The following is a 19,001-nucleotide window of genomic DNA, read 5'->3' on the forward strand; positions in this document are numbered from 1 at the left end:
CACCGTGACTGAAATTTCAAAGCATTTTAAAATTAAAGGTACATGGCACAGTTCTTTGAACCTTCCTGCAAGATGCACTGGTACCGTTCCCTTTTTTTCTCTTTGTTTTTAATCTATTTTACTTGTGTAGTTCAAAAATACTGTACTAATATAATGGGAATCACTTTGATCGTGGTTTTGTGCAGGAGTTTTGATTAGCGCAGGATTAAAAGAAAACACGTTTGTTCAAGTCATGCATTTGCATGAAGACGGAGCCCAGGGAGACACTGCGGCCTTGGAGGGGGAGGTGGTCCCCGGCCGGCTGAGAGTGCCTCGGGCTGCCTCCCGTGGCTCCACACCGCCTCCGAGGGGATGCCCACCCCACCAGAGTGCAGACCACTTGAAAACCTGGCCGAGGGGTCGCCGGCCCCTGGAAGGAGTAATGTGCCCAGGAGGACGTTTGGAGCCTTCACAGAACAAGGAAAGACAGAATTGAACGGTCTCTAATATTTTTACTGGGCCCACCCAAGGGAGGCCATGCTAGCGTGCAGGGGGGAGGCTGGCTCACGAACGCCTGGGGAATTTCCACCCAGAAGCTGGCCAGAGGCAGGTGGGCGGCACCCTGGGGGTGCCTCCAGGCAGGACACCTGAGCAAAGCGGAATGGGGCCGCCCCTCCTGCCTGTGATCCGGCACTACACCTTGTTGCTGGGGGGGGGCGGGGGGGGGGTGTCTGGCGTGGAGCCAGAGCTGAGCGGGAAACCAAAAACAAGCCCAGCTGGGAGAGCAGCAGTCGGGTGACAGCAAGCCCCACTGGTCCGCGTGCGGGGAGCCCCAAGGGAAAGCTCGTTCTCTCTCCTCCTCAGAACTTTTGTTCCAGCTCCAGTTCCCTAGCAAACGATACAGGCCGGGTGGGGGGGCCTGGGCAGCAGGCAGGGGGCCCCCAGCCCTGGGGCTCCTCGAGGTGGAGAATGTCAGATGCCTGCATGAGGTGGACCCCATAAGGCCGAGTGAGCCCCACTCTCACACCGAGCACACTGAGGGCCAGGGGCGGCCTCCACCCCCAGGGCCGCCAGAGCCCCTGGGTCATGTCCCCCTCTGTCTGTGGGCCCCAGCTGGTCCTGGAGCCCCCTCTTTTCCCAGCACCATAGGCAGAACTTAATGTGACACTCAGAACTGGTAATAACTCAATGCCTAAGTACATTTGCACCGACAATGTGACCTTGGGCAAAACATGTCACCTTCCTGTGACCTTGAAACCCAAAGATGTGGGCACGTCTGTGTTTATGCTGACCGTTTGGGAGGCGGTGGAGGAAGCATCTGGAATTAATCATATGTCAATCTCCCCTTGGGAATAAACTCCCCGGAACTTCGGGGGGCCTGTCCAGACTCCCCACATGACCTTTTATCTTTCATCTGTGGAATTCCAAGACCACCAACAAGTGGCCCCGCGTCCTTGGCATTAGGAGACAGCCACAGGCTGTGTAAGAAGCGGGGCTGGTCACGGGACAGGCGGGGCGGTAGGTCCGGGTGGTGGCCCAGAGGCGCTTCTGAAGTAGGTGGAGCGAGCAGGGGGTGGCGGCCATCATGTGTGGTGGTCCCCAGCCGATCCGTGTGTCAGACACGTGTGTCAGAGCCCCCCACGGGCTCTCTCCCACGGCAGATGCCTGGCTCTGACCACACACCTCACAGTCAGGGTCTCCTGCTCATGAAGACATGGCGCTTCGAAACCCATGCAGGGGTCCTGGGCATGGTCACAGACCCTCAGCATGTGCCCGGCACCACGCTGAGCCCTTCCTGTGACACCGACCCACTGAAGCCCCAGAGCGGCTCCGGGAGCCTGATACGATCCCGTTTCACAGATAAGGGGACAAACAAAGGGACGAGTCACACGGTTGGCAGGTGGCGGAGCCGGGGTCTGGTTCCCGGCAGTGTTTACCCTGCTGCCTCTCCCGAGTGGAGTCGGACAAAAGAAGAGCACCCAGTGGCCAGCACCCGGCCCCACCCACTCCGGTGACGCCGGCGTCTCCCTCAGGGACCCAAACACAAAGGGCCGTGACCAAGATGGCCCACAGAGATTGTACCAGATTCTTCCAGATCCACGGGGGCTGAGGGGGAAAGGGTACCAATGAACTCGACAAATGGGAAGATTTGTATCTTTTAGATAACGGGGCTCTCTTCTTCTTCCTGCCCCCAGAATTACAGGTAACAATTTTATCATGGCACAGATAACAAATGCCCGAGCCTTCCGTTAACCCTGGTGGTCTGACTGTGCTCGCGGCCTCCACGCTACTGCAGTTAAGTTTTCTCCAAGCGCTAACAGCGCTCGTGGTGACTAACTCTTGTACCTCCCAGTGGTCGAAGCCCACATCCAAACGCAAGTCCGTGACCTTCCCTTATGACCTCCAGCACCCGTGGTCCACCCCCAACTCAGAGCTGCCCGTAGACCATCCCCCTTTCTCGTGAGTCCTGGAGAAATGGGGGCGTCCTCTGAATGCACGGCTACACGTAAGGAAGCCACAGAGTCCAGGACCCCAATAGGGAATGATGCAGCTTTTCAACTCAGGGAGGATAGTGGGTCCCTCTGTGATTCCCTGCTCACCAGAGTTCAGTAGGCAGCTGGCCCAGCTAAGCCGTGCACCACGGTCTGGGAGCCGGGATGGACTGTCCCTCGGGCCAGGCGCCTCTTACACAACCGCGGCTGAAAGAGGTCCATACCAGCTCCCGCCCCGGGAGGCCCTGTTCCCTCCGCGCTCCGAGATGTCCGCAGTTAGAATCCGCCACCTGCCTCGGGACCCCACTTCCCCCTCTTCCCACGCCGGCCGCCGGGGGCTGGCTGTCGTAATGACCAATGTGACAGCATCCCAACAGCTTCCGGAGGCACTCTCGTTTTTACAGCACAGCCGCCCCGAAAGGAAACATACCAGGTCATAGGACGTCCTGTTGGAGGCTTCTGCATTGTTGTTGAGGGCCCTTCATCGTAAGCCTCATTGTGTAGCGATGAAAAAACTAAGTATCGAGTGGTGTCGATGCTGGGCCGCCCCCACGTGGACCGTGAGTCATGAAGCCTTGTCCCTTCTCGTCCCCCTACAGCCGTCAAGCTCCCTGGAGACGTTCTTCGACTCCCTTGTTGCACAAGCCAAGATCCCCAACGTGTTCTCCATGCAGATGTGCGGGGCGGGATGGCCGGGGACCGGCGCCGGTACCAACGGAGGTAGTCTTGTGGGTATCTCTTAGTCTCAAAGAGGCGAAACTCGCACATCGCTGGGGCTCGCTCTTCTGTTTAAGGGTACTGATAGAAATATTTCCATCTCTCCTAATCTGCCTGCCATGCCAAAGATGATTCTCGTGGCTTCCCCCAAATTCCATGAAAGCTTTTTAAAATTTCCCTCTGAAAGGTAACTGTCTTTGACAGGTGGGGGAGGGGCAAGAGAGTAACAGTTGTGGGGGTGTGGCAGGTGGGGCCTTACTCTGGGGAGGGGAAGCAGAGGGGGTGCCTGTGATTTCATAAGTTTGGACAGACAGGGACCCCTGTCTCACTCTCTCTCAACAAACACACACACACACAGCAAACATGTGTGTTAATGAAACAGAATCATTCAAGGCCATCAGCCCTGAGTGTCCCTTAAATGGAACCTGCACCCTGATGTCTAAAGTAGGAGGTGACAGGAGAATGCCCAAGAGGGGCCTCCCTCCGGGTGGCCGCAGCCGACACCTTTGCTCTCCAACTGTGAGAGGCAGCAGGCTCAGCGACTTCCACTTGCTAATAGTACCTCTGTTCTCAACACCCGTTTGCCCCCCTTTTCAGGGGAGAGGGGGCTGAGGAGCTGCGGAGCAGGGTTATGCGGTTTTGCCAAATGAAGCGTGGGTTGAGGAGGCCCCATTTTGCTCTGCTTTCCATGCAAATGCGTGGAGCACGAGGTCACCCTCTGTCTGCTGAGGAGCGGAGTGATTGTCAGTCTGCATGGTTAGCAGTTTTACTGCGTGTCTCTGGGGGCAGACTCTCCACCTTGTAAAGCTGGAGATACACGTGCTTCCTTGAGAGCAGCAAAACCGCCGAAGCATCGTGATGAGACTGGGGCAGACTTCTGCTTGACCTTTGGCTACGTGGCCCCCAGACGCTCCCTGTTGAATGTTCAAGCACATGTATTCGTTCTGTAACATCAGACTGAAGTGCAAGTGCTGATCCCGATGAAGGCTCACCTGGCAAGTGCCTGCTGCTCTGTGTAACGTGTTACATGCCTGTGTCTTTGTTTCTCTAATCCCTATGACTCCTTTCCTCCCCAGGTCCTGGGTGGGATCGAACCAAGTTTGTACACAGGAGACATCTGGTATACCCCGATTAAGGAGGAGTGGTATTATCAGATAGAAATTCTGAAACTGGAAATCGGAGGCCAGAGCCTTAATCTGGACTGCAGAGAGGTATCCACCCTGGGAGCTCTTTGTGCCTACCTGTCTGTGTGTGCCTGAGTCACCTAAATATTGCAGCTGGGGCCTGACTGTGAAATCAGAAGGTACATTACATTACAAGATACATCAAAGATTCATGACGTTCAAAGTTGCAGGGCGTTTTTGTATGACAAGTTGAAATCGATGACGCCTTTCTTTTTTTTAAAGATTTTATTTATTTTTAGAGAGGGAAGGGAGGGAGAAAGAGAGAGAGAGAGAGAAACATCAATGTGTGGTTGCTGGGGGCCGTGCCTGCAACCCTGGCATGTGCCCTGGCTGGGAATCAAACCTGCGACACTTTGGTTCGCAGCCCACGCTCAATCCACTGAGCTACACCAGCCAGGGCAATGACCCCTTTCTAAAAAAAAAAAAAGTTTTCTTACCACCACTTGGCTTCAGGGGAAAATTAGCATAAAACGGCGAGTCGGAAGTATCTGGAGCTGCCCCTCTTGCATCCATTCTGGCCTGATGCTTCCTGAACTCCGTTGAAGAGGATGCGTTATTATATAGGTTTTTACCAGCGTGAGGGGACAGAGGGGGACTAAAAATAAGCCGAGTGAAGCCAAAAATAAATCATCAGCTTTGTCTTTCATTCAGAGCTGCCCCCCACCACAGGATCTAATTCTCACCCGAAGAAAAGTTACGCTCTGGGGAGACGTACAGTGGTACATGGAAAGGAGGCACGTGTGCAGAGCCGTGAGACCAGGTCTCTCGAACTGTTCCCATACTCTCCCTGCCGTTCCGGTTCTTTGGGGCACATGATGCCATTGGCATCAGGATGTCCTGAGGGAGTCTCTCCCTTTGCAACATTTGCAGAGCAGTTTAGGAGAAGTACTAGCATGTCATTCTGCAGGGTCCGGCAGAGGTAGCGCCTGCCTGAGGGTGGTTGGTAGGGTAGTACGGATACAACAGTTGACAGTTTTAATTGGAACATTTCACCTAAACTGTCATGTGGTGTGCTTGAGTGTGATATTGTTATGTTACAGCACTGCATGCTCATGATTTGGGAATGGAAAAGGGGCGTTGTTTGTGCCAGACCCTGTATTCCTACCTCACACCTCTCGCCTGGTCATCCCTGCCTTTCACCTGCACCTTCTCAGGGCCCCCCAAAGGCCCACGCACACAGGTGCCTCCAAGAGACCCACAAACACTCGATAGAGGATGGTCCGTTCCCCTGGGATAGAGCCACATCCACAGATCTGAGTTCATTGTCAAGAGGCACGTGTTTGCCATTAGGAATCCAGTGGTGGACTCCAGGGGCCCGAAATAAAATACAAGCTGTGTGTGTGTGCGTGCATGTGTGTGCGTGAGCGATTCTCTTCCTGAATGCAGCTCTGGTTCTCCTTGTCCATCTGCTGCATGAGTGAGAGTTGACTTTGTGTGATCTGTGACAATAGCACTGAATGTGTGGTGGCAAGCTCTGAAGACAGGCGGGTCTTCCCTCGTTGCCCCTGGCACTCCCTCTTTGACCAGGGAGTATGGGCACCTCTGCCTAAGGGACCAGCTCTGCGTGAGGAGGGCTGTTGATGTCGGTCATGTCACTGTCCTGGCCTCGGTTCCTCTCTCTGTGAAGCAAGAACTTTGGGCTAAGAGACCCTTGGTTTCCGAGTTCTGAGAAGATGAGATGAGTCGTAGCCACCGAGGCAGTCCCATGGCTGCCGGAATGTCTGTGCAGCAAGCAGATGCACAGGGATGGGGTAGGGGGGCGCTGTGCAGTGCCGTGTCACTCATGTGCCTTCCCCCGCCCCGCCCCCTTCCAGTACAACGCGGACAAAGCCATCGTGGACAGCGGCACCACGCTGCTGCGCCTGCCCCAGAAGGTGTTCGGCGCCGTGGTGGATGCCGTGGCCCGCACGTCTCTGGTGAGTTCTCGGGACGCGGAGGGACCTTGGGGAGCCCAGGTCATGGCCTTGCACTGGGTGGTGTCACCCTGTGCTCTAGTGGTCTCATCGGGGGACTTTGAAGGGTTGTGTGTTTGTTTTTTTAACTATTACTTACGAAGTTCACAGTCTTCTTCTTTGAGGTGACCCGGCGAAAAATTCTTTTGTTTTAACCTGGGAGGACTTGGATCACATCACAGCGTAGTTGGTGCAACACATTTTTTGAACCCAAGAAAATAAACACTTGGTCATACACCACCTTAAAGCAAATAGTAAACCAGCAATATGCTTGTGGCCTTTAACACTAAAGAAATAAACCAAAGATCACACTGCTTTCGGCCTTCATTCAAGCTGCGTGGGGATTTGAATTCAGTGAAAGGATGCCACTCACGGAAAACAAGGACCAGTTGGCCCATAGAGTCATTATCCTATGGCCACACCCAGTAATCCAGTGAAATCACGGTCAAGGACAGTGTGCCTTTTGGGGACCTGGCTGATGGTATTCCCAGTGTGACCCCAGCATTCCAGTTCAGAGCACCAAAGGGGACCTAATGGCATGGATGGGGAAGAACACAGCTCCGGGGGTCAGATGGAAGTGCGTGAGTCTCAGTCTGGCACGTGTCAGCAGAGGGCCTGGGAAGGGTCTCTGCCCTCCGAGAGCCTCTGCGTTCTCAGCAGGGTCGTCCTGAGGGGCGGGGTCAAGTGCCTGGTGCAGCGCGTGCTCCATAAAGAGAGGCTTCTATCTCATGAGCCAAGCCCGGTGCTGCTACTGTTTGAATGCACGATAAACAGTTCCCTCAGCTTCTTGGGAGTTTTTAGAAGCATCTGTCCACACGAGGCCACCCTTGCAAAGTCACCAAAAAAGGAGAGTTTCCTGTACTGACTAGGGCTGATTATTTCAGTCTCCCATCGGGATGGCTGAGCTCAAAGAACAATTGACAGGAGAATGTGGAGCGGTTCCTTTGTTACAGGTGACGGGGGGGGGGGAACAGGAAGGGAGAGAGGGCTTGTGGTTGTCCTGGACCAAAATGCTGAAAGTCTCCATCTGCCGTGGGAAGGGCAGCAGGCAAACAAGAAGAGCGCAGCGGGGAAATAAATGAGAACAAACACGGAGTCGCTTTGGGGACTGAAGGGTCTTCTTCAAGGCAGCAGCCCAGCGCAGCCTGGTATCTGCCGAACCAGGAAAAAAAAAATGGCTTTGAAGCTGTGAGAGCCTTCAATGTAGAAGGCCAGCTGCACGCCAGACCGCGCTGGACGTACGGAGCAGGCTGCTGACTCCCCTCAACAGTGGACATGTCCTCCGCAGAGCAACCACGGGCATCTTTCCACGGAACCTCCTGAGCTGCTCGTGCTTCGCCGCGGTGCGGAGGAATGGCTCGAGGCATCGGCACGTGACTCTCACAAAGCCCCTCACGGGCGGGGCCTTTCTCACGGCCGTGAAGATGCTGGCCCGTGGCTAACAGGCGCTGGCATCCCCGAGGCCATTGCACCACATGCTGGGCAGCAGCTGACTGACTTTGCAAGAACACCTCGAGGTGGAAGGAAGGAAATTCCAAAATGCGTCTGCCTGCCGGGTTGAAAAGGATCCCGTGATTTCAGTGTCTGCGTCAGGAAGGAGCGAGCTGGGGGAGGGGAGGCTGTCTGCCGTGGGCGGGGAGAGCTCAGCAGGGGCGCACGGGGCCTCGGTCCCTCCCGTCCGCACAAAGCCGGGTCTGTTCTTTCCGTCTGCGGGGCCCTCGAAGACGCTCTCGGCGTGGGTTTTCTTTTGGTTCGAGCACAGGGCTGGCTTCAGAGAAGAAAAACGGTGCCAATGCTGGGCTCTGGCTCCCGGCACTGCATAGTGGAGGTGGGGCTTTAGAGAGGCGTGGTTCGCAGGTCTGGACTTTGCAACGAGCTCGGTGGGGGTTCTGTGCTCGGGGAGACCTGGGCCCCCTTCCCGTCCGACCGACCGTGGTGCCCCTGTGGCTCAGGCCGTGTGCTTCCCGCACTGAAATGCAGAAGCAGGGCCGCCCCTGGTTTAGGGTGACTTCTGACATGAAAGCTCCGTGACCTGAGGTCAAAAGCGTCCCCCACGTGGCTTGGAAACCCCTGGAGGCTTTCCAGACAGACCCCTTTGGAGGCCGATGGTCCCGCCCCCCGTCCAGGTCTGAGCTGGGCCCCTCAGGGGAGTCCCTGGGCCTCACAGAGCGTCATCTTCACCTGTGGCTGCACCTGCTCCAGGGCTGACGCTGCGGCTCTGGCTGCAGGCCCGCCACCTGTCCAGAAAAACTCCCACCGCCCACCCCTTTCCTACCCGTCTCGCGAGAGGTCCGTCCCTGGGATGCACGTTTCACGTCGGCTTCACTGTTACAAAGGAGACATGCTATTAACGCCGGAATGAGAAATGTTGCAGATCGCTCACGAGGCGTCCAGAGGGACAGCCTTCCACAGGCGAAGAGACCACAGGCTGTTGTCTCCCCGTGTCGCCCCAGAGGGAGGGCTCAAGCCTGTGTGTGGTTGTGTAGCGCCCGACACCCCGGGTTCAGCCGTGTCAGCGGGGCGTCCTCCGTCCGTCCTCACCCCGCTTGACCTTCGCAGCGTCCTGGCCTCCCGGCCTCAGCTGCCTTCACACACTCCCTCCCTTCCGTGCCTCCCCCTCCCCCCTTCCCTGGGCCCCTCTTGGGGGGAGGGGTCCCTTTGGCTGGCCCATGTTTTTGGGCGGGGCCTAGGCCCCTCTCCTCTTACTCTCTCCTAAGCCCTCCCCTCCACGGCCACATTGCTGCTTCCCACCCTCCCATCCGGACCCCAGAATTCAGCTGTCTCGCCTGGCCCCGCCCCTGGAGTTTGGACTCAGAAAAACGAGTGACCCAGCCGCTTCCCACTGCGGTGTCTTAGCCATGCCCCGTGTGCGCAGAGCTCGGGGCTCTGGGGAAGGATCTCTGATACATGCACAACGGCGCCCCCGTTCTCTCCCAGCCCCTCCCTGTCCTCGGCACCAGCCACCATGGCTGTCATCTGTGTCATCCAGCAGGGCGGGCCCCTGCTGTGCCCTCCCTCCCCCTCCATTCCTCAGTAACACCCACTCACCCCACAACTTGACTCAGGTGTTTCCACCCCAGGGACACTCCCTGGACAAACTCCTCCCTCCCTCCCTGTCAGTGCTCTCCTAGCTCCGCCCCCATCTGACTCCTCCGGCAGCAGTCAAGGTCAACCAGTGGGGCTCTGTGCTGCAAGAGGAGCCTCCAGCACAGCCCTCCCTCTGCCAGCAGGCAGGCATGGGGCAGGCTTCACGGGTCCTGGCAGGACGGCGTGCCTGGAACGTGTAATTAGCCTACAGATCCAGCAAGTGGCGGGCGGGCGTGGGTGCCACCGCCCTGCCAGTGCCCTGATGAGACGCACAGATGGACAGCCTGTGTTCCCACACATGCATTCGTATTTCCCGCCAATCTTTCCTGAGTCTCTCGGACGGGCTGGGTGTTAGGACCCCAAGGGGATGGCGACAGCAGGCCTCCGTCCTTAGAGGGCTCAGATCCTAGTGCGGGAAACAGAAGTCAACCAATCGCAATAAATGTCAAACTGTAACTGCTACAGGAAAGGGACACCCAGTGGAACGGAGCGTTATGTGGGCGAGTCAGGGAGGGCTTCCCGGAGGAGGCATCTTCTGAGCTGCGATCTATCTGGAGGAGCAGAGAGATGCTCCAGAAGAGTGGGGAGCCCACAGAGGGCTCTGTGCCAGGAGGAAGCTTGCTGGGCGCAGGGAATTCAAAGGCGATGCTGGAAAGGTCCTCGAGGGCCACACTGAGGACCTGGCCTCCCTTTTAAAGGGTCATTGCCGACTGCTGTGTTACCTTAGGCAAGTCACTGCACCTCTCTGTGCTTTGGTTCCCTCACCCGTAAAGTAGAAGGGATGACGTTACCACACTGATGGCGGTGTCCGAGGATTCGAGTCGTTGCTGCGAAGCGCTTACAATGGTAACTAGTGCCAGGGAGCGCTCCACAGGCCTCAGGAATTTTAATCATTGTTACTCTGCCATCGCCCTTCCGCTTCCAGAGGACTGGCGTCTCCATCGCGCGGTCCACACTAAACCTTGTTTATCCCCCTGGGCATCTGGCAGGGTGACGGGGAGAGCCGGGAGCTATTTCCTGTCGACGTGCCAGACTAGTTGTTTCTCTCGTGATCCTGTTCTGTCTAGATTCCAAAGTTCTCTGACGGTTTCTGGACCGGATCCCAGCTGGCGTGCTGGACGAATTCCGACACACCTTGGTCCTACTTTCCCAAAATCTCCATCTACCTGAGAGCCGAGAACTCCAGCAGGTCCTTCCGCATCACCATCCTGCCTCAGGTAGGAGCCCGGGCTGGCGCTTTTCTCTCTCCGCTGTGTAACCTGCAAAAGGGGATCGCCTTGTGTACAATGGGTGCATCTCGATATCAGGTGTGCGTTCACATCCGCGAGGGGGTAGGTACACAGTGGTGCCGCGGGGCAGACCCCCGCCAGACCAGCCGCTTTAATCAGTGAGCATTCGATCCTGCCCCTGCCCCTGGGCAGCTCTGCTGATCTCCCACTTGCGCACCTGTGGGTGGCTGGGTCCAGGCTGGCCTCCATCCACGGTGGTCTGACCCTCATATACCTGATGGCTAAGTTAGGGGAGCGATGAGGCTGTTGTCTCGCCATCCAGCAGCTGACCCCTGCGGTGGCGACCGGGTTCTGAGAGAGAAGAAACTCGGGGGCTCCTGAATGTAGGCCCAGAACTAGCTGCCATCTCCCTCACAGTGCTGCCTACAGGAGGCCAAGGTCAGCTGAGATTCCCGGTGGGGAAGTAGAAGCCATCTCTGAGATGGGAGGGGCTGCCATCTGGTATTACAGAGGCGAGGCTACGGGAGAGGTCAAGAATTGAGGACATTTTTGCAGCATGTACCACAACACCAGTATATGGGTCTTTCCTCTTAATTTATAAATAGAGAAAAACGTGGATTCTCAGAGATTGGAGGCACCATTTTTTTAAGTATTCCCTAAATCACTGACTCCCTCTTCATCCTAAGCTTCTGATGAAATGGACCCAGCTCTGCCCCTTCGACAGGTTCTCACCTCGTCCTCCTCCTCTCTTCCTGTAGCTCTCGTCACTCGTCACCCATCACTCGTGTCACTCACGTGCCCCCTCCACCACTTCAGGAGCCCCCGGAGTGCCCTCCAGGCACCCCACGTCACCTCTCTGCTTTTGCGTTGGAACTAACCTGCCAAAACCACAGCTTTCCACCCCACCATCCAAATGCTGACGGTCGGTTTCCCCAACGTGGCTTGCGATGACCTCCACGCTGGACCCTTCCTTACCCTCCTGCCTGTCGCCTTTGCCTGCCACGCCCCTGGCCCTGCACTCACGGGTCCCTGTGCCTGCTCCCATCTCCCAGTCTGCTTCTGCCGCCCCCTCCCCCACCCCACCCCCGCTGCCCCTGGCCCGAAATGCCCTCCGGTCCCACTCCATCTGTGTGTCCAAATTCTTCCCATCCTCTGAGACCCGACTCAGACAACCCGTCCTCTGTTGAACTTCTGCCGAGCAGAATGACCCGTTTGTGAGCTTGCCCTTCTTCGGACGCATAACGCGAGTTTTCTAGGCGGCCCGTCTGGCCTGGGGGCCTGTCTTTGGGCGTGTTTTCCTCCTGTCTTCTTCCTTTGACTTCTGTTTTCTGGAAAAACACAGGCACTTGTATTTCTTTCTCAATTGCATTATTTCCTTGAAGATGAGAACCACGAGGTTTAAAGGTCATCCCCAACACTGCCCTGCAGGAGAATGTCAGCAATAACAATTGGTTAAATGGACGGGTCAGGGTGACACCCTGTTGTAACATGGTGAATTGGGATAAAGGGAAGGGAGTGGGAGTGGGGGTTAGGAAAGGAGGACTAATTTCAGAAGAGACGAGGAAATGACGATACTGCCCGTTTCCCTTTCCCACTTTGTCTCCGGGGGGCTGGGGGCCGCCCTGGTGGGGAAAAGATGGGCCTGCAGCCCAGCAGAGGACACACAGAGAGCGGGAGGCTGGACGTAGGACCTCGGCCCTGCCCGTGACTCACGCTGTAGCTCCGAGCAAATCAGGCGGCTCCGTCTGCGTCCACCTCTCTCTAACCGCCAAGGAGACACGATAGTGCCGTCCTCGCCGATGACATTCGCAGAAGGCGGCCGTATCCTTGGGAGAACGGCACCGCGAGGAGCGAGCTGGAGTGATATGCTTCCCGCGCCTCTGTGATAATGTGCTCTTGGTGATTGCATTTGGGTCTGCCAGCCCGCCGGACGTGCACAGTATTTCATCAGTGTGGTTGGAGCGAAAGCGGCAACCTAGCCGGGGGGCAGAGGTGGGCGTGCCTGGCAGATAAATGGCATGGGGGCGGCTGGCGGAGTCAGGGACGCCTGAGAAGCAGGTGAAAAAAGCAGGCATTCGGGGGCGGGGGGAGGGGGCGGGAATCTCTTACACCCGACAGCCATCCACAGCGAAGGTTCACTGGGGACTGTCGCTGCCTTCGGGACCAGCACGGGGTGACTGTGGAGTGTAAGGGGTGACTTTAGAAGGGTCGCATCTATTTGCATATCTCTGGGTAAGAATTCAGTTTTATTCGGACTTGTGAGACTGGATTTGGTTTTCGCTTGACATGTCCACATGTTAGATTTTTAAAGTTCAACTTTCCCCACTGTTTTTTATTTATTAATATTTTTTAATGCAACATCGCCAGGTGTGCTCTCCATCACCTGGTTAGGAAGGCGATAGATGGGCCGCTGTGACCAATCACCTGATGAGAACCTCACGCACGCCCTCTGCTGGTGACACAAGGACAGCGCTGGTGTCATCGAAAACCTCAGCTCTGCAAACCTGACCCCTTCCCTAACACTTAGGGCAATCACAGAGCTCCTCGTCCCCAAAGTACTAGACCGGGGCCCCTACCCAGGACCTTTCAGGCACCGGCAGTAATAGCTGGGCAAATGACCGCTAGGGCAGACTGGAGTTGAATCAAAGGCAATGACCTTAAACTTGGTCTGCCCCTGGTGCCATTTTCCAAACATGCCCGAACTGAATCCTCTTCGGCTTGTTAAAAAACCAATCCCCAGCTCACAGACAAATTCTGACTTTTTTTTTCCCCACATAACCCTATACGTGTAAATAGTTTCCATCTAAAATGCCACTGGTTCGTCTATTTGTAGCTCATTTTAGTTCAAGGCAGACAGTTTATTCTGAGATCCAGAAACACTGACACTTTCCTAACATGTTACAAATGTACAGTCTGGAGTTGTTATTGGAAGTCGACGGGGACACACAGAAAGGACAGAGTGACAGACACAAATTCTGCCTGCGTCAATAGCCCCACTGGCATCATACTTGGTCGTTACTTGGGTTTCATTATGGAATTGGCTCATTATGGAATTCAAAGATGGGTGGGTGTGTGTGTGTGTTTCTGTGGCAGCTAAGCACATCCCCCCTTTAATTTAAATCGATCCTCATGAGAAGTTGTATATTTCATTGACCAAAGCTGAGCTCACACATTCATTTTGCAGGCATTTATTGGGGTCTCCCTATCTGCCCAGGCGCCAGGCATACAGTGAGGAACAGGAAGGATGATCGTTTGCCTGGGAGAAGGGTTTACAGACAGGCGAACCGGTCAGTGCAGGGCTCTAACCGCTGGAGCAGTTCCCTGGACGCAGCAGCTGCTGGATGTCAGGAAGGCGGCGACTCCGGGCACAGCCGCCCCAGTGTCCTTGCTCCGTCTCTGCCTCGAGACGCCTCTCCCTCCAATCTTCTCTGCACACGAAGTGCAGCTGCACTGGCCTTCCTCGGGCGTCCGTTTCATCACATGCGTTTTCTCCAGCCTTTTGTGTTCAGACTATAAATACTGTTCTTGTGCTTACCGACCCTAACAACCTGCGCTCTGCCCCATTAGTCTCCTCCTGGGCCTCCTGTCCTTCTGCCATCAGCAGACCTTCAGCAAACCTGGTAGCTCCCCCACCTCACCTCCTGCCCCCCCCACACACATGCATGCACGCACCACTATTGATCTCCAAAATCCCTGCCTCTCACATTCCCACCAGCCACAGGGCCCAAGGCCACCTATCTGTGAGTCTTGACTTATTCCTCCAAGTTTTTCTTAGTGCGTCTGTCCTTTAGGGCAAAGTCTTTCTCACCTATTTGGTGCTTTATTGCTTTTCTTCCCAATGTTCATCATTATGTCCTCCTAAGCCATTCCGTTCTCTTCATTGCCTCCCTGTTAATATTTTGCCACTAAAAACCAGAGGGATTGTCGTTACCGATACAATATTGATTTGCTCACTGAGTGTTGTAAGTTTTGACTCAAGCCCCCAGAGACCGCTTCCTCCAGGGGATCTCAATGGCCACATCCGGTGTTTATTTCATGTGCCCAGCCATGCAGGGTGAGGTCCTCACACCGTGAGAACCTCTGGCCCGGTGATGCCGTGTCCTCTCTCGAGTGTGATGGCTTGTCCCTCTCATGCTGAGGAAGTTGTCCCCTGTGTCATGCTGCCCCTCGGATAGAGGGTGACACCGTCACTTTGGAAAGATGGCATCCTGGGCCCAGTTACAGACCTTTGTAGTGGACCGTGAGAGAAGAGGACAGTGCTGACCCGGGCCGGGTGGCGGCCACGGAGACGGGAGGCGTGCTCAGACTCGGGCTCTGCCTTAGCGGAAGGCTCTGGTCTGGGCTGCATGGAAGGGAAGAGACACGGACCGGGCGCTCTGAGGCCAGAGACGTGACTGTGTCGTGGACTTACTGAGACAGAACCTGCCTCCCCCACAGATGGGGGACTTTACTGGGCAGGGCCATGGGCTATTCATCCTCGTGTTACTGGTCCCAAGGACGGTATCTTGGCCATGTTAACTGCTCAATAAGTAACTGGTGGGCGAGTGGTTGAGTGGATGGACAAGTGGATGGGTGGATGGATGGATGGATGACTAGATGGGTAGGTGGATGAAATCTTTGTACAGTTGTACCCGTGTACAGTCACAGATGGCATGCATATTTCTGTCACTTTCAGTAATGTTTGTCACCATGCTTATGATCTCAACTCCTCAATGGCTGGGCTGGTGTCTTCCTCTTTCTCTGTAGCGCCCCATAGCACCTTAGAGGGTCCTGAACACATGACCCTTGGAGGGTTATATGACCATGACAATTGTGACGTTGCCTGACTTGTGCTTTTTCTTGCTTCTTTCCTCTTTCCTCTTACACGAACAGCTTTACATTCAGCCCATGATGGGGGCTGGCCTGAATTACGAATGCTACCGATTCGGCATTTCACCTTCCACCAACGCGCTGGTGATCGGTGCTACCGTGATGGAGGGCTTCTACGTGGTCTTCGACCGAGCTCGGAAGAGGGTGGGCTTTGCGGCCAGCCCCTGCGCAGGTAAGTGATGCCGGCCTCGGAACTGTCCGAGGCGGAACTGGAGCACTTAAGTCAGTTCGCTCACTCGGAAGCACTTCTCGATCAGTCAGTTGCCATTGGATTGATTCCCTCCTGCCTGTTATCTGTAATCGAACTCTTAATGATAAAATGTGCTGTGCAGGACTGAGGAAAAAGTGAGATTACCGGAGTACGACTGTGGCGTAGGACTTGGGGGCAGGGGGGTGCATGGCAAGTGCTCGGTAAGCATTGGCACCACCATTCCCTCTCGTGTTAAACTTGCAACGGTGCCTCGTCCCAGGAATAAAAATATTCCAAGGGGCCTGGGGGATGAGGTATAGTGTTTGGCAGCGGACGTGGGAGGATGAAGAGGAAAATTCATACACAAGCTGTAGGTATCTGTCCCCTCAAAGAAATCTATGAGATAAGAAGTAAGTGCCTGTCCGTGCTGGTTCTTGAACTGAGACCGAGGAGCCCGTTTGCTGATAGAATCCCTTGGACGACACGGCACGAGGGTGGCAGAGCAGCGTTCCCCTGCGGAGCCCGGCTGGAGTCCGGGCCAGGTCTTGGGAGAAACCGAAAGAGCACAGGGAAGTGGACAGGAGGGGGAGACTCCCTGGACCTGAAAATGGCATCAGGCCTGACGGTCAGCTCGGAAGGAGTGTCCCCACTGCCCACGGTTTGGTGGGAGGATCGGGTACTTCTGACCAGCAGTCGGGGTACCAAGGAAAATGCCAGTCAGGGATGGGACAAGAGAGACTCGGGGAGAAAGTGTGTGTGCCCGGAGGTGTCGTTTCTGGGGGGTGTCAGAGCACTGAAGATGTCTGGTGTGTAGGTCAAGGTTGAGCACTGAAGGAAATCCTAAATTGCATACTCCTCACATGCCAAGGGCCGGAACAACTAAGCAATTGTGAGATAGGGAAAAGAACTAATGCCCAGGAAATGGAAAAGAAAAAAATTGGGGTTGATAGTGAAATACAAGATCACCGTGTCCTGAAGGAAAGGAAAGAGGAACTTGGGGAAAGAAAGCCTTAAACCTGAGATATGCCATATTTTGCCGTGTATAATGCGCACTTTCTGCCCACATTTCTGAGGGGAAAATAAGGATGCACACTATACATGGGCAGGACCTGAAATACTTTGTATCTGTTCTTGTGCTTTGTAATTGTTGGTTACATACAATTTTTATACCATAACATGTTCAAAAAATAAATGCTAAAATTCCTTTATAATACAAAAAAGTATCTAAATATAAATAAGTGAATAAATAATTGAATTAAAAAATAAAAACAAAAGAGTTTATTCCTGAAAGTTTGGGCCAGAAACATGGGTGCATGTTATATACAGCAAAATACGGTAGTTGTAGGCCGGGCAGGAACGCTCAACTACCGACCAGACCTTCACTCTGATCTTGCACCCAGCAGAGCTTAGGGGAGGGGCGGTGTGCGGGCCAGGTGCCAGTCATGGCCAATTTATTCAGGAGGGAGAGATTTCAGCCCTTACTCCCCACATCGTGGCCTTAAAATGGGAGTCCGGGAAACACAGCAGGTAAGTGGTGATTTGTTTTCTTGTTTGAGCACACTCATTCCTGCAGAGCTGAGTGATTTGGAGAACAGAAGAGAAATATGGAAAGGGAAACTTACACCTGGAATCTTAGGCCTTAGGTTCCTATTCTATGTAAATAAAATTGCCCAATCCACGTACATATTTGCAATGTTGTGATGTACCTTCTGAAATGTCAGTGCAGTTTTTTTCTTTTTTCTTTTCTAATTTTATTTTAGTCATTGTTCAACTACAGTTTTCTGTCCTTTACTCCCATCCCAAACCACCCACCCCTCCCTCCCCACCTCCCTCCCATTTCCACCCCCCCTAGTTTTTGTCCACGTGTCCTTTATACTTGTTCCTGTAAACCCTTCCCATTCCCCTCTGAAATTCCCTCCCCTCTCCCCTCTGGTTACTGTCAGCCTGTCCTCTATTTCAGTGCCTTTGGCTATATTTTGCTTATTTGTTTGTTTTGTTGTTTAGTTTCCTGTCAAAGGTGAGATCACATGGTATTTGTCTCTCACTGCCTGGCTTATTTCACTTAGCATAATGCTCTCCAGCTCCATCCATGCTATTGCAAAGGGTAGGAGCTCCTTCTTTCTGCTGCATAGAATTCCATTGTGTAAATGTACCATAGTTTTTTGGTCCATTCATTTACTGATGGGCACCTAGGTTGCTTCCAGCACTTGGCTATTGTAAATTGTGAGGACTTGAACAGATACTTCTCCAAGGAGGACATACAGAGGATCCAGAGACACATGAAAAAATACTCAATATCCCTAGCAATCAGAGAGATGCAAATTAAAACCACAATGAGATACCACTTCACACCAGTCAGAATGGCCATCATAGACAAAGCAACAAACAACAAGTGTTGGAGAGGTTGTGGAGAAAAGGGGTCCCTAGTGCACTGTTGGTGGGACTGCAAATTGGTACAACCACCATGGAAAACAGTATGGAACTTCCTCAGAAAACTAAAAATGGATCTGCCTTTTGACCCAGCAATTCCACTGCTGGGATTACATCCTAAGAACCCTGAAACACCAGTCCAAAAGAACCTATGCACCCCAATGTCCATAGCGGGACTTGTCATTTTTTACTCTCGGCCATGAGCAAGTGGAACCCTCCTGGCGGGCATGGCCTCTTTCGGCCCATGTGCTTTTCACGGAGGGGGACACCTCTCCGTGTGTTAGCTGGGGCCGTGTAACCAGAAACACCAGAGCCCCCAACTGTGGACACCTTACTCCTTTTAACCCAGAGAATCTGAGAACCAAAGCAACCGTCCCCACGCTTCCTGTCCTCTCGTTAAGTACCATCGAAGGAGAGGCTACTATGGCAACGGCGGTCACACGTCCACTTCAGCTAATGCCGCCGAGGTGTCAGCCCCGTTTGTTGCCACGGGAAGTGCTGTCGGAAGCAGTCGAATGCTGAGCGTGTCTAGGCAGACACGTCTTCCTGAATTTCACCATGAGTTCTTGGTCAGGGGCTCTCATTTAAGTTTGCTGTGGCTACTTTTTGAAAATGTATTTAAGGCCTGGGTGCTTAGCCGTTCGATGTTTAGCAGGGGTGGGGGCATGCACGGAAGTGTGTCCCCTTCGGTGCTGGCGGGTTAGCCATCGAGGTAATTGCTTCCCTCGGGGCCGCCGTTTGGAGCCAGGCAGCGGTCTGTGGCTGCTGACAAATGGAAGAGATATCCTGCCCTTTTTTCCTGCCTCCAAGTGTTTATTTTTAATTTATAACATGATTTAAATAACAAAGAAAATGCTTAAAATCCCCTGAAA

The 19,001-nt window shown here is 54.3% G+C and overlaps 1 protein-coding gene across 1 annotated transcript in view; it reads left to right on the forward strand.

Moving 5' to 3' along the window:
- Positions 1 to 19,001, forward strand: part of BACE2 (beta-secretase 2) — a 72,091-nt gene that overhangs the window by 36,220 nt on the left and 16,870 nt on the right. The window contains exons 4-8 of the mRNA XM_028504492.2: positions 3,071 to 3,199; positions 4,265 to 4,399; positions 6,187 to 6,288; positions 10,479 to 10,628; positions 15,513 to 15,681. Coding sequence (XP_028360293.1) covers positions 3,071 to 3,199; positions 4,265 to 4,399; positions 6,187 to 6,288; positions 10,479 to 10,628; positions 15,513 to 15,681 — 685 coding nt within the window. The remainder of the gene's footprint in view (positions 1 to 3,070; positions 3,200 to 4,264; positions 4,400 to 6,186; positions 6,289 to 10,478; positions 10,629 to 15,512; positions 15,682 to 19,001) is intronic.

This window comes from Phyllostomus discolor, chromosome 2 (genome assembly GCF_004126475.2).
Source record: "Phyllostomus discolor isolate MPI-MPIP mPhyDis1 chromosome 2, mPhyDis1.pri.v3, whole genome shotgun sequence".
In the NCBI taxonomy this organism is placed as follows: domain Eukaryota; kingdom Metazoa; phylum Chordata; class Mammalia; order Chiroptera; family Phyllostomidae; genus Phyllostomus; species Phyllostomus discolor.